The sequence below is a fragment of the Macaca fascicularis genome, chromosome 8, assembly GCF_037993035.2.
Source record: "Macaca fascicularis isolate 582-1 chromosome 8, T2T-MFA8v1.1".
In the NCBI taxonomy this organism is placed as follows: domain Eukaryota; kingdom Metazoa; phylum Chordata; class Mammalia; order Primates; family Cercopithecidae; genus Macaca; species Macaca fascicularis.
Window position 1 is genome coordinate 129,375,087 of NC_088382.1, and position 13,256 is coordinate 129,388,342.

At 37.1% G+C, this 13,256-nt stretch overlaps 1 protein-coding gene across 10 annotated transcripts in view; it reads right to left on the reverse strand.

Annotated features, from left to right (window-relative positions):
• TAF2 (TATA-box binding protein associated factor 2) overlaps positions 1-13,256 on the reverse strand; it is a 107,160-nt gene that overhangs the window by 42,779 nt on the left and 51,125 nt on the right. For 8 of the 10 annotated variants that reach the window (XM_065519561.1, XM_065519559.1, XM_073999353.1 and 5 more), the window contains 3 exons: positions 12,411-12,663; positions 9,737-9,877; positions 6,623-6,733 (listed from right to left, as the gene is read on the reverse strand). In XM_065519561.1, coding sequence (XP_065375633.1) covers positions 6,623-6,733; positions 9,737-9,877; positions 12,411-12,663 — 505 coding nt within the window. The remainder of the gene's footprint in view (positions 1-6,622; positions 6,734-9,736; positions 9,878-12,410; positions 12,664-13,256) is intronic. The other 2 variants (XM_073999352.1, XM_065519560.1) reach the window with 1 other exon arrangement.

The following is a 13,256-nucleotide window of genomic DNA, read 5'->3' on the forward strand; positions in this document are numbered from 1 at the left end:
GCTGAGGCAGGAGAAATGCTTGAACCTGGGAGGTGGAAGTTGCAGTGAGCTGAGATCATGCCACTGCGCTCCAGCCTGGGCGACAGAGCGAGACTCTGTCTCTTAAAAAAAAAAAAAAAGATACACAATGGCATGTTGGATAAAAAAAAAGACACTACTATCTATTGCCTAGAAGAGACCCCCTTAATGACAAAAGACACCTACAGACTCAAAATAAAGGGATGGAAAAAGATATACTACGCAAATGAAAAATAAAAGCGAGCAGGAGTAGCCACTCTTTTTTTTTTTTTTTTTTTTTTGAGACAGGTTCTCGCTCTGTCGCCCAGGATGGAGTGCTGTGGTGCAACCTCAGCTCACTGCAACCTCCCTGTCCTGGGTTCAAGTGATTCTCCTGCCTCAGCCTCCTGAGTAGCTGGGATTACAAGCATGCGCCACTACACATGGCTAATTTTTATATTTTTAAGTAGAGATGAAGTTTCACCATGTTGGCCAGGCTGATCTTCTCTTGACTTCAAGAGATCTGCCCTCCTCGACCTCCGAAAGCACTGGGATTACAGGATAAGCCACTGTGCCCAGCCAGGAGTAGCCATTTTTATATCAGATAAAACAGACTTTAAACTGACAACAGTAAAGAAAGAAAGAAACAAAATGAAAGGCATTACATACTGACAAAGTTTAAAACAAAACCAAGATTTAATTATATACACACCCAGCACTGCAGCACCCAGATTCATAAAACAACACCTACACCTAAGAAAAGATTGACAGCAATGCAATAATAGTGGAGGACTTCAACACCCCACTGAAAACACTAGACAGGTCATTGAGGCAGAAAGTCAACAAAGAAACTCTGGACTTAAACTAGAATCTAGACCAAATGGACCTAACAGACATTTACAGATAATTTTACCCACAACTGCAGAATATACGTTTTTCTCATCTGAACTGGAACATTCCCCCAGATTGACTATATGCTTGGCCAAAATGCAAATCTCAATAAATTCAAAAAAACCAAAATCATATCAAGTATCTTCTCAGACCACAGTGGAATAAAATTACAAATCAATATCAAGAGGAACTCTCAAAACTACATGAGCAAATGGAAACGGAACAACTTGATCCCAAATGACCTTTGGGTAAGCTATAAAATCAAGACAAATAAAAAAAAAATTGAATGAAATAGAGATACAACATACCAAAGCCTCTTGGATACAGCAAAAGCAATGCTAAGAGTAAAGTTGATTACGTTACATGCCTACATCAAAAAGATAGATCTCAAATTAACAACCTAATTTGGAAGAAAATGTAGCATATATACCGAATGGAGTACTATGCAGTCACAAAAACAACAAAATAGTATTGTGCAGCAACATGACTGCAGTTGGAAGTCATTATCGTAAGTGAAATAACTCAGAAACAGACGATCAAATAGCATATCCTCTCACTTATAAGTGGGAACTAAACAATGGGTACACATGGACATAAAGAAGGAAATAATAGGAACTGGGAATTCCAAAAGAGGGGAGGCTAGGAGGGAAGTGAGGGTTGAAAAATTACCTATTGGGTACAATGGTTACTATTTGGGTAATGGGTACGCTAGAAGTCCAAACCCAAACATTAGGTAATATATCTATGTAACAAACTGCAGACGTACCCAACTCTTCAATCTAAAACAAAATAAAATTTTAAAAGACACATAATATAAAATAATAATATTAATTAAAATAAGGCTGGGCCTGGTGGCTCACGCTTGTAATCCCGTAACTTTGGGAGGCCAAGGTGGGTGATCACCTGAGGTCAGGAGTTCGAGACCAGCCAGGCCAACATAGTGAAACCCCATCTCTACTAAAAATAAAAATTAGCTGGGTGTGGTGGCAGAAGCCTATAATCCCACTTACTCAGGAGGCTGAGGCAGGAGAATCACTTGAACCCAGGAGGTGGAGGTTGCAGTGAGCCGAGATCATGCCACTGCACTCCAGGCTGGGTGACAAGAGAGAGACTCCATCTCAAATAATAATATTACTTAAAATAAGAAAATATAGGAAAAGCACTTATGGTACTAAGAACGTATTAAGCACTCAATAAGTGGACATCAGAATCAACATCATTATTGAAAAAGCAAGCTTGGACTTTCTCAAAAACAAACAGCAAACAAACAAAACACCAAAAAACCCTATGGTTACCTTTCTTTAAAAATTTCCTTTTTTAAAAAGATGGGAGAAGAAATAATAGCACAATTTGGCTACAAAATTAAATAGCACAATTATCTAATAAGTAGATTATTCTTTTCCAAATAGCACTGTGCTAAAGCTATTCTTATAATACACTACCATTTCTATTATGTAAAAAAAAAATACAAAGAAGTCTGAAGAGCTCAGTTTGCTGATAAGTTCCAAGTTAAAAGTTGATATACTTTTAAATTTATATCTATATCCTCTTTGTACTTATATAATTTATACAATAATAGAAACTGGATTTATAGTAGGAGTTAAGATATTCACATCTTACAAAGTAAGTAAAAATATGAGGAAGATGGATCCATTTTCAAGAAATATGCCAAAAGTTATAAAAATAACTTCTAAAATAATGATCTTCTTGAAACCTCTCAAATTCAAAAAGCTCCCTCTCTATACTTTTAAGATTCTATAATTGACCCTGTATTCCTCCTCTCCTGTCCTTTCACCTCATCAACTTACAGCTCTCTCTAGATTCAACCTTTCCCAGGAAGCCTTTTCTGGCTTCCCCATCCTTAATTTGGGTTAATCCTTCCAAGCACTTCCTCAGCAGGTTAGTTAACCTAATGTCATAATACTTATCTTACTAAAAATACTGTTCTTGGTCAGGCGCGGTGGCTCACGCTTGTAATCCCAGCACTTTGAGAGGCCGAGGCAGGTAGATCATGAGGTCAGGAGATTGAGACCATCCTGGCTAACACGGTGAAACCCCGTCTCTACTAAAAATACAAAATATTAGCCAGGCCTGGTGGCGGGCGCCTGTAGTCCCAGCTACTCGGGAGACTGAGGCAGGAGAATGGCGTGAACCTGGCAGGAGGAGCTTGCAGTGACCCAAGATTGCGCCACTGCACTACAGTCTGGGCCACAGAGCGAGACTCAGTCGCGAAAAAAAAAAATTGATCTTTTGTGTATTTCTTTCATTATAGATTAAGTACCTGGAAAGATCATAAGTTATTCATCTCAGTATCATCAAAACCTAGTAATAATGTCTATTAAATAAATGAACTTTAAGTGTCTCACTTAGAGAAAGATAACTAAAAGGCATCTACTATTAACCAGTATTTTATATATTTACTATGACATGTAGACTATCTACACATATAGACTATCTACACCAAGCTTGTTCAAGACAGCCCAGAACAGCTTTGAATGTGGCCCAACACAAATTCATAAACTTTCTTAAAATATTGTGTGTTTTTTTGCAATTTTTTTTTTTTTAGCTCATCAGCTATCGTTAGTGTTAGTGTATTTTATGTGTGGCCCAACGTAAGTCTTCTTCCAATGTGGACCAGGGAAGCCAAAAGATTGGACATCCCTGATTTACATGGAGAAAATTTCTTTACAAAACCACATACTGACTTGATTAGTAAAACTGGTCCTAAAATCCCAATCTTGGACTTCTTTAAAAGCAGCAGAGATAATTACTTCCCCTTATATGCTCTTAGTCCTGTTACAAAGCAAATAGCTGAACTAAATTACGCATTTGGCTTCTTGTAGTTGTAGTGTTCCATGAGATTTGAACCTGGTGCTATTAGAAAGACACTCCAGCATCATACGAATAAAACGGCTCATTAAAAAATTTCAATTTACTCCTAGTAGGATCCTCGGACCTATTTTAATGCAACATACATGGTAAAAACAAACAAAAAACCTCTAACAAAGCCTGACAGGACAAAAAAAGAACTTTATTAAATATTTAAAAAATTGGAGGCCAAGCGTGGTGGCTCACACCTGTAATCCCAGCACTTTGGGAGGCCAAGGAGGGTGGATCACAAGGTTAAGAGATCGAGACCACCCTGGCCAACATGGTGAAACCCTGTCTCTACTAAAAAAATACAAAAATTAGCCAGTTGTGGTGGCACGTGCCTGTAATCTCAGCTACTCAGGAGGCTAAGGCAGGAGAATCACTTGAACCCAGGAGGCAGAGGGTGCAGTGAGCCAGGATTGCACCACTGTACTCCAGCCTGGTAACAAAGCCAGACCCTGCCTCGAGAAAAAAAAAAAAATTGGAAATCAAATCCCCAAATCAAGCATCAGAGAGTAATTAAAAAAAAAATAGTAATTATGTGTTTTAGGTACATCTGAGGGCTTCCTACAAGCAGGCCAACACAATTTAAAGGTTGACTGCAGCTGGTCATGGTGGCTCACACCTGTAATCCCAGCACTTTGGGAGGCCGAGGCAGGCAGATCACTTGAGGTCAGGAGTTCGAGGCCAGCCTGGCCAACATGGTGAAACCTCGTCTCCACTAAAAGTACAACAATTAGCTAGGTATGGGGGTACATGCCTATAGTCCCAGCTACCTGGGAGGCTGAGGCAGGAGAATCGCTTGAACCTGGGAGGTGGAGGTTGCAGTGTGCCGAGATCACGCCAGTGTACTCCAGTCTGGGTGACAGAGCGAGACTCTATCTCAAAAAATAATAATAAATAAATAAAAAATAAAGGTTGATTGCTGAAAAAACTTTAACATAATCATGAAATTAACTTTTAAGTGAAATAATGGGAAACAGCCTGTTATACCATCCATCAGATAAAATTTCCCTGGGAACTACTTAGCCACCTATGTATTGAGTGAAATAAAACACTAGATAACTTATGTTAATTTAATGTTACTAGTTTTAGTTACTAGTTATTAGTTTTATTATTCTAATTTAGTATTAAATTACATGAAAATCTGGGCCATTTGAGCAAAACAATAATGAAAGAATAAAAAGCACATGCTTCCTAAAATTAGTATGCATAGATGAGCTTACTACTCATTAAAAAAGGTTGGACTATCATGACAAAGGCAACTAAAAGATAACCTTGGACTCCTATGTCCCTAATATGCTTTATTCTGGGAGAGACCAATGACCATAAACCCTATCAGAGATGAAGTCAACAGTATTAAACAGTGGCAAGAAAAAATGAGTTAATATATTCTTTTAAAATGTTAATTTTTAAAGGAGTCTTTAAGCTTAAAATTATTTGAATGTTAAAGAGGCAATATTTTTTTCCTGATTTTCATTAAAATAGTCATCTTTTAATAAACATGCCTGTGACTTTTTTTTTTTTTTTTACTGTTGTAATGTTTTATTAAAAGTTTCATCAATTTGACTTATCCTAACACTTACTTGTGTCTTCGTATGTGCTGTTCCTTCTGCTAGAACAATCTTCCTAGACTGGTCCTACTCAAACTCTGGGAAAATCCTATTCATCTTTATGACTCAGTTTGAGGGTCACTACTTCTATACTAAACTTCCCTGAGTCTCTCTCTACATCCTTCGAAGTAGACACTATATCTGACCCTCTCTCTGTATATGTGGCTTCCATATCCATGGATTCTGCATCTGTGAATTCCACCAACCTCAGATCAAAAATATTTGGGGGAAGAAAAAGGAAGGCTGTGCCTGCACTGAACACATATGGACTTTTTTCCTTGCCATTCTTTTCTAAACAGTACAGTATTAACAATGATATATATGGCATTTACATTGTATTAGGTATTACAAGTAATCTAGAGATGATTTAAAAGTATATGAAAGAATGTGAATAGGTTATATGCAAATATTTATATAAAGGACTTCAACATTTGTAGATTTTGGTATCCAAAAAGGGGGTCCTGGAACCAATCCCCCATGGATATTGAGAGAGGACTACACCTTGCATTCCCCTAGGGAATCATATATACTTCCATTGGATCAATTATCACATATGACTGCCAACTGTTTACTTGTCTGATTTCCCTACCAGGTTGTGTCCTTGATGGTATAAAATCAGACTAATATAGAGCAGTTGTTTAATGAATAAATAAAGTTCATTAAGACATCAACCATCTTTCCATTCCAGGTAACATGGGACACTCTCTAGCATAGCATATATTCTTAAAAACATTTGTTGATTGTTGGACTGTTAAAAAGTAGGATGAAATAATTTTTGAAGCATGACACCCAATTGCTATTTGCTAAATAAATGAATAAAGACATAATGGTAAAGAAAAGAAAAAAGAAAAAGGTCAAATGAATCAAGGAACAAGTTAATCCCAATCGAGAACTCTTTTAGGTATCACTAGGTGAACAAAAAAATAAATGTATATAAATAAAATTGTATTGTCAGGTTTTACCAAGTTTTAGCTGGCTATCCCAAATTTGATGCACTACTCCTCTCCACACTACAAGAGGTTTGAAGAACATTTAAAAACTAATCTTGTTTTTTATCCACTGGTTATTCTAATAAATCGTGTTTACATGCCTCTGTCTCTAGAAATTTCAAGTACTATGGACTCAACGATGATTTTTATAGACTATTTATTCAGAAACAAATACCATTGGGTAGTTTTGTAATATTAAGAAAATTACTCTGCCTTTCTAAGAAAACTGTTGTAGAAGATAAGAAAATAAAAGTACCTCACCTTATTTTTCCTGTTGTCATTGTACTTGATTAAGTCTAAAATAAACGTTAAGACTTCTTTAGGACAAAGATTATGAACATCTCTTAATAAAGCCATTGCAACTGGCATAGTCTACAAAAGAAAAAAAAAGAGCTTTTAAAAGCACATAACCTAACTTTTTGTTACTACATTTCATTGAACTCTAAGTAGAAAAGAGTTACTCTTGGGCTGACACAGATATCTGGACGGAGCCTAATACCTCCACATCCCAACCCCTCCCACTGACAACATATCTCAAAGCATTCTAACATAAGAGAAGAGCTGGGCAGGAAACTAAGGGAAGAGTTGCATGACTGCACATCACTCTGTAGGCTATGTGCCTTGGTCCTCATTTACCGGAGGAAATACATGTGATGTAAATTATATAAATTCGCTTATATGTGATACAGTGGAAAAGGCATAGATTTTAGAATTACTTCTGTGTAATACAATGGAAAAGGTACAGATTTCAGCATTAGATGGACCATTATTCAATAACTAAACTCTACTACCTTCTGTGCTAGGTGTCTTTAGCTAGTTGCCTATTGAGTAGGAGCCTCATTTCCTCACAACCATTTTCAGGATTAAACGACATAAGTAGGTGGAGCCACTCAGTCTTAGAACAAACTGATTCTCCCAACACCTAATCCTCAGGAACACCCAATCCTCAACCTAGGGAAAAAATGATAAATCATCTGAAATGCAGCCTAATTTTTCTCTTTCCAAATCTTCACAGGCAACATTTTTAAGAAAGTAGAAACATGACTTACACACATTGGTTAACTCTGTCAGTAAAACAAACCTAATTAAATTCTAGGCAGGACTACAGATGACTAGACATCTTAGTCTTTAGCACATAGGGAGATATGGACTAACCCTTCTTACTCAAAATAATTATTCCTCTAAAATGGAGGTCAGAAAGGAGAATGGCTTATTTTATTGCTTGAAGAAGCAGAGATAACAAAAGCAACAATAGTCAGTGTTAGTACCATAGGAACAACTGAGGGAGAGGCTCTTTTCCATAGAAACACCTGTCTTATGCCCTTTCTGCCCTTTGAGACTCAAGTTTCATTTAGGTACCAATCGCTCTCTCTCTCCTGTCCACTAGAAGTATTATCAGAAAGGCGAATTGGAATAAAAGCATTGACTTTCCAATTTTTCTGACAGTAGCTAATAGGAAAAACTACATTTTATAACACAACCTAACACACACACACACACACACTTTAAATGCACTATATACAAATTTAAAAGTAAACCACAAATGGCTTATACTGAATACTACCTATTCTGTTTTATTTAAAACAAACAAACAAACAAAAAAAAACTGCACTGATTTCATGATCCCTTCACTAACGGTTCATAACTCCAGATTGAAACATTGACCTAAGCTACATGAAGGCACAGTGGCATCATGAGACAAATATAAGGTGGACACAGAAATCAACTTGCTTCCATACCATAAATTCGTGAAATGGTAATACAGAGCAGTTCTTAAAAATAAAATAACAGGATGCCACAGACTTCTTTGATCACACCATTATTACCTTTCCCAAAACCTGGATCACCCTGGATCTGTCCTGCTGATTAGATTTACTATAAATACATCCTGGCTTCCACTCTCAAAAGGCACCCCAATGCTGCTGTGCAATCTACTTCTTTTCCATCATAAATACATTTCAACTTGCCTAACATTTCCCTCAACATCTATCTTTTCACTTGTTTTTAATCTACATTCCACCTGCCTCAAAAAAAGGAATGTTCTTATCTTTTCTAAAATTTACTTCCCTACTGCGCCCCACCCTCTAACACTTCCAGAACTTGCTCAACCTTCTCTATTTACTTTCTCCACTTGACTATTTCATCTCTCCCTCTCCACTGGCTCTTTTCCCTGTGTCACACATGCATCAAGTTTGTTCTTCCTCTGTACAAAACAAACTCAAAAAGTCCTTTTCTCAACCTTGCTTCATCCTCAGCATAGTATCCTTTCTTACATCTTTGACTGAAATCATGAAAGAACAGGCTTCATTAGTTCTCTCCACTTCAACTTCACTCCTCCTTTCTAGTTCAATCTAGTTAACCTGATCTCTGCCTTCATTATTATGAAATTACTAAAAAAACTCTATGTGTGATATCCAAATAGCCCAAATGCTGACCATCCTGTCATTCCCATATCCTTTCCTAAAACAATGATTCTAACTAGACCACAGCACGCCACCACTTTCTAAAAATTCCACTTATAGAAAACTTAATATAAGTGTAGTATAAAACACTTTACATACTTGATCTTAATTCTAAAAAAGATAAATTTTAAACTGAGGTGTAGAAGGTTAAGAAACTTGTACACGTGCAAACTGCTGGTGAGTAGTGGACTGGGACTAACACTAGAACTCCATGCTGTGCTGTCTCTGACTCAGATGTGCTGTCCACATTCTAGGACTGCCAACAGAAGGGCCTACTCACTTCTCCATCCCTCAGGTAACCAATCAAAAAGGCAAATTAAACATTTCTGTTTAATTTCTTTAATATTTCTTTAATTTTAATTTTAATTTTAATATTTCTTTAATTTAATTTCTTAATTTATTTAACATTTCTTTAATATTAATGTGGCCAATGAGTCACTTGCACACAGATCACAAAATCAATAATCACTTAATCAGTTTGGAAAAAAGTTTAAAAGTAAAAAAAGAGGCCGGGTGCGGTGGCTCATGACTGTAATTCCAGCACTTCAGGAGGCCAAGGCAGGCAGATTGCGAGGTCAGGAGATCGAGTCCATCCTGGCTAACATGGTAAAACCCAGTCTCTACTAAAAACACAAAAAATGAGCTGGGTGTGGTGGCGGGCGCCTGTAGTCCCAGCTATTCAGGAGGCTGAGGCAGGAGAATGGCGTGAACCTGGGAGGCGGAGCTTGCAGTGAGCTGAGATCACGCCACTGCACTCCAGCCTGGGCCACAGAGCGAGACTCCATCTCAAAAAAAAAAAAAAAAAAAAAAAAAGAATAGAGGCAAAGAAAGTAAATACACCTATTATTTGAACAGTCTCCAACTTAAACTGAGATATATAAAAACCATGAGAAAATTAGAAAGTAAACTGTACCTTCTGTAGAAAATAACTTTGAAAGCTCATAAAGTTATTTGTTTTCACAATGTTTGGACAACTTTTACAACAAAACATCCTAGTAAAGAGTGACTTCATGGCTGGTGGTCCTGTCCATGTGCTCACCATTGAATTTGCAATCTGTAAATAATTAAAAAACAAAGTAATTTCCATTACCAATGCAAACATACTTTTAAATAAAACAGCTTCTTAAAAGTTATCAATACTATAACTGCATTGGTTTTTCAACAACTTCACTTCTCAGAAATTTATAACAATTTAGCATTTTATCACCATTTCCAAGAAACTATACAAACTCACCCTGCAAAAAAATTCTTTTTCCAGCCGGGCATGGTGGCTCACACCTGTAATCCCAGCACTTTGGGAGGCCGAAGAGGGTGAATCACCTGAGGTCAGGAGTTCAAAACCAGCCTGGCCAACATGGTGAAACCCCGTCTCTACAAAAATACAAAAACAATTAGCTGGGCTTGATGGCGGGTGCCTGTAATCCCAGCTACTTTGGGAGGCTGATGTGGGAGAACTGCTTCATTCAGGAGGGGGAGGTCGCAGTGAGTCAAGATGGCACCATCACACTCCACCCTGGGTGACAGACTCCATCTCCAAAAAAAAAAAATTATTTTTCCTTTTTTTTGAGATGGAGTCTTGTTCTATCGTTCAGGCTAAAGTGCAGTGGTACGATCACAGCTCACTGCAACCGCTGTGTCCTGGGCTTTCCTGGGCTCCAGAGATTCTCCTTCCTCAGCCTCCTGAGTAGCTGGGACGACAGGTGCACACAACCACACCTGGCTAATTTTTGTATTTTTGGTAGAGATGGGGTTTCACCATGTTGGCCAGGCTGGTTTTGAACTATTGACCTCAAGTGATCCACTTGCCTCGGACTCCCAAAGTGTTAGAATTACAGGCGTGAGCCACTGCACTCGGTCAAAATAATTCTTACATGTACTTATAATTATTTTCTACAAGTTAATTTCTAAATGGCAGTATTACGTTTTAGAAAAATACGTATGCAAAAGACTCATATTTTGAATAGTCTGTCTTTATTCATTTAGACAGACATAATTGTAATATTTTAACCTCATCAGACAGAAACATCATCATGAATTTTAAATAAGGTTTTTCAATCTACCCTAACTGAACAAGAAGCCAAATGCAGTGCTACTATTTAAGCCTGCAAGCATGCTTTACAAAAGCGTATCTTGCTTTACCCTATGTCTTGCTATTGATATTTTTAGGGTATATAAAAATCATGCCCCAAAAAAATGAAATTATGATTAAACAACATATTCTACAATTTTATAGACCTGCTAAGATTTTAGCATACAGGGATCACAAAGATCTTAATAGAAACAACGAAATTATATTCTCTGCAGATGGTTTTATCAAAGAAAATCACTGCTTTCTCTCACATATCTGAGAACATAGGTATTAAACTACTCACTTATTATCATTAAAAAGAAATCAAAACCATTATAAACTTGTTGAAATATAGGACAAATGGATTTAACAGTGAGGAAGGCAAGAATCACTAAATGGAAAATGAACCTACTATCAAGTTTTTTTTTTTTTTTTTTTGAGACAGAGTCTCGCCCTGTCGCCCAGGCTGGAATGCAGTGGCCGGATCTCAGCTCACTGCAAGCTCCGCCTCCTGGGTTTACGCCACTCTCCTGCCTCAGCCTCCCCAGTAGCTGGGACTACAGGTGCCCGCCACCTCGCCCGGCTAGCTTTTTGTATTTTTTAGTAGAGACGGGGTTTCACCGTGTTAGCCAGGATGGTCTCGAACTCCTGACCTCGTGATCCGCCCGTCTCGGCCTCCCAAAGTGCTAGGATTACAGGCTTGAGCCACCGCGCCCGGCCCTACTATCAAGTTTTTAAAAAATACCTGGAAAACATTATTCCTGGCCAAAATTTTGTCTGCATTTTTCTGGTTTCCATTTGTTCTACCTTCAGATAATTTGCATCTAAAGAAACATATTTGGTTTTCTTAATTAACTTTTCTAGAATATTATAGAGTCTACCATTTTAAGTTACTTATCACTAATGCCAATTTATAAACTCAAATCAATGTGAATAATTATTACAGTGGGATAATTAAGATTAATCAATCAATTGAATACAGTGGAACATGGCAGCACATGCCTGTAATCCCAGCTGTGTCGGGGGCTGAGGCAGAAGTATCACTCAAGCCCAAGAGTTTGCGACCATTCTGGGCAACATTGTGAGATCTTGTCTTTATTTAAAAAAACAAAATACATACACACACACACACACACACACACACACACACACACGCACACAGAGATTTCATGTACTTTAATGTAAAACATCACTCAAACCAAGAAATTGCTCACCAAATATATTCTTCACTTTAAAAACGTGGTTGACAATTCAACAAAATGGTGAAAATTCTCTTTGATTTTTAAAATCTCTAACTTTTCATTTTGACAATTATAAAATTATTCTGCATATCTGTTTTCAGGTCAAAACATGTTTCTTTCAAAATAGTCCTATTAATTTAAAAGCATTTGGCAAAAGCTTTCAACGAATCAGCTACCAAGTAAATTTAAAGACTAGGTGAATTTTAATTTATTTTCAGAGATATAAAGAATATATACAATAGTCATCTTTATTTCCTTTATGCTATATATAATCTCACCTTTGCAAGACAGAAGCAAGCTGACATTCTTACTCTGTAGAAACACTGCTCTTGTTCTAATATATCAGTGAGTGCAAGCCGAGATGCTGGAGTAGGGAATTTTTCCAAAGCCAAAATGGATTCCTGCTGTGCAACAACATCTCTCTCATACCGGAGCTGATACTGCCACATAAAATCAGCTTGCTCAAATTCTACCTTTCTCAATACTGACATGTCTGGGTCTATCCTTATCCACAGCAAAGGGGAATCGGCACTGAAAGAAAATATAATTTTATTTTTAATTTAATTTTTAAACTTATAATCTACATATTTAGAAAATAAATACAAAGCATTTATTAACCAGGTTCCCTTTTAGATGTAGTATTCAAGACTGCCTGGAGTTTTACTGTATTCATTTTTTAAAACTGCACTGACAAATTCCTCATAATGTTTAACATATATCAACTTTCTCACAATGTCTGATCCATATCCATCTTGTTAAAAGGACATTCAAAAATAAGAAAATATTAATTGTCTTTTACAAAGGATACTGAATCTCTTACTTCCCATCTGAAATTATTTTGGTGATTTTGATTTGTAATTATATGAGGCGAAAAAAAGAATGAGACGAATTTCTTGTTCAGCTGACTTAAAACTTTTAAAAATACTAGACTCATGATTGCCTTTTTCAAACAGCAAGTTCTGAAATCTGATTTGGAGGCATATCACAAATTTATTTGCATGTATTTCTGAAAGTAACACTGTTTAAAACATCTAGTCTATGTCAACACTTCCATGAAAAAAACACCACCTGTAGCTTGCAGTGAGCCGAGATCGCGCCACTGCACTCCAGCCTGGGCGACACAG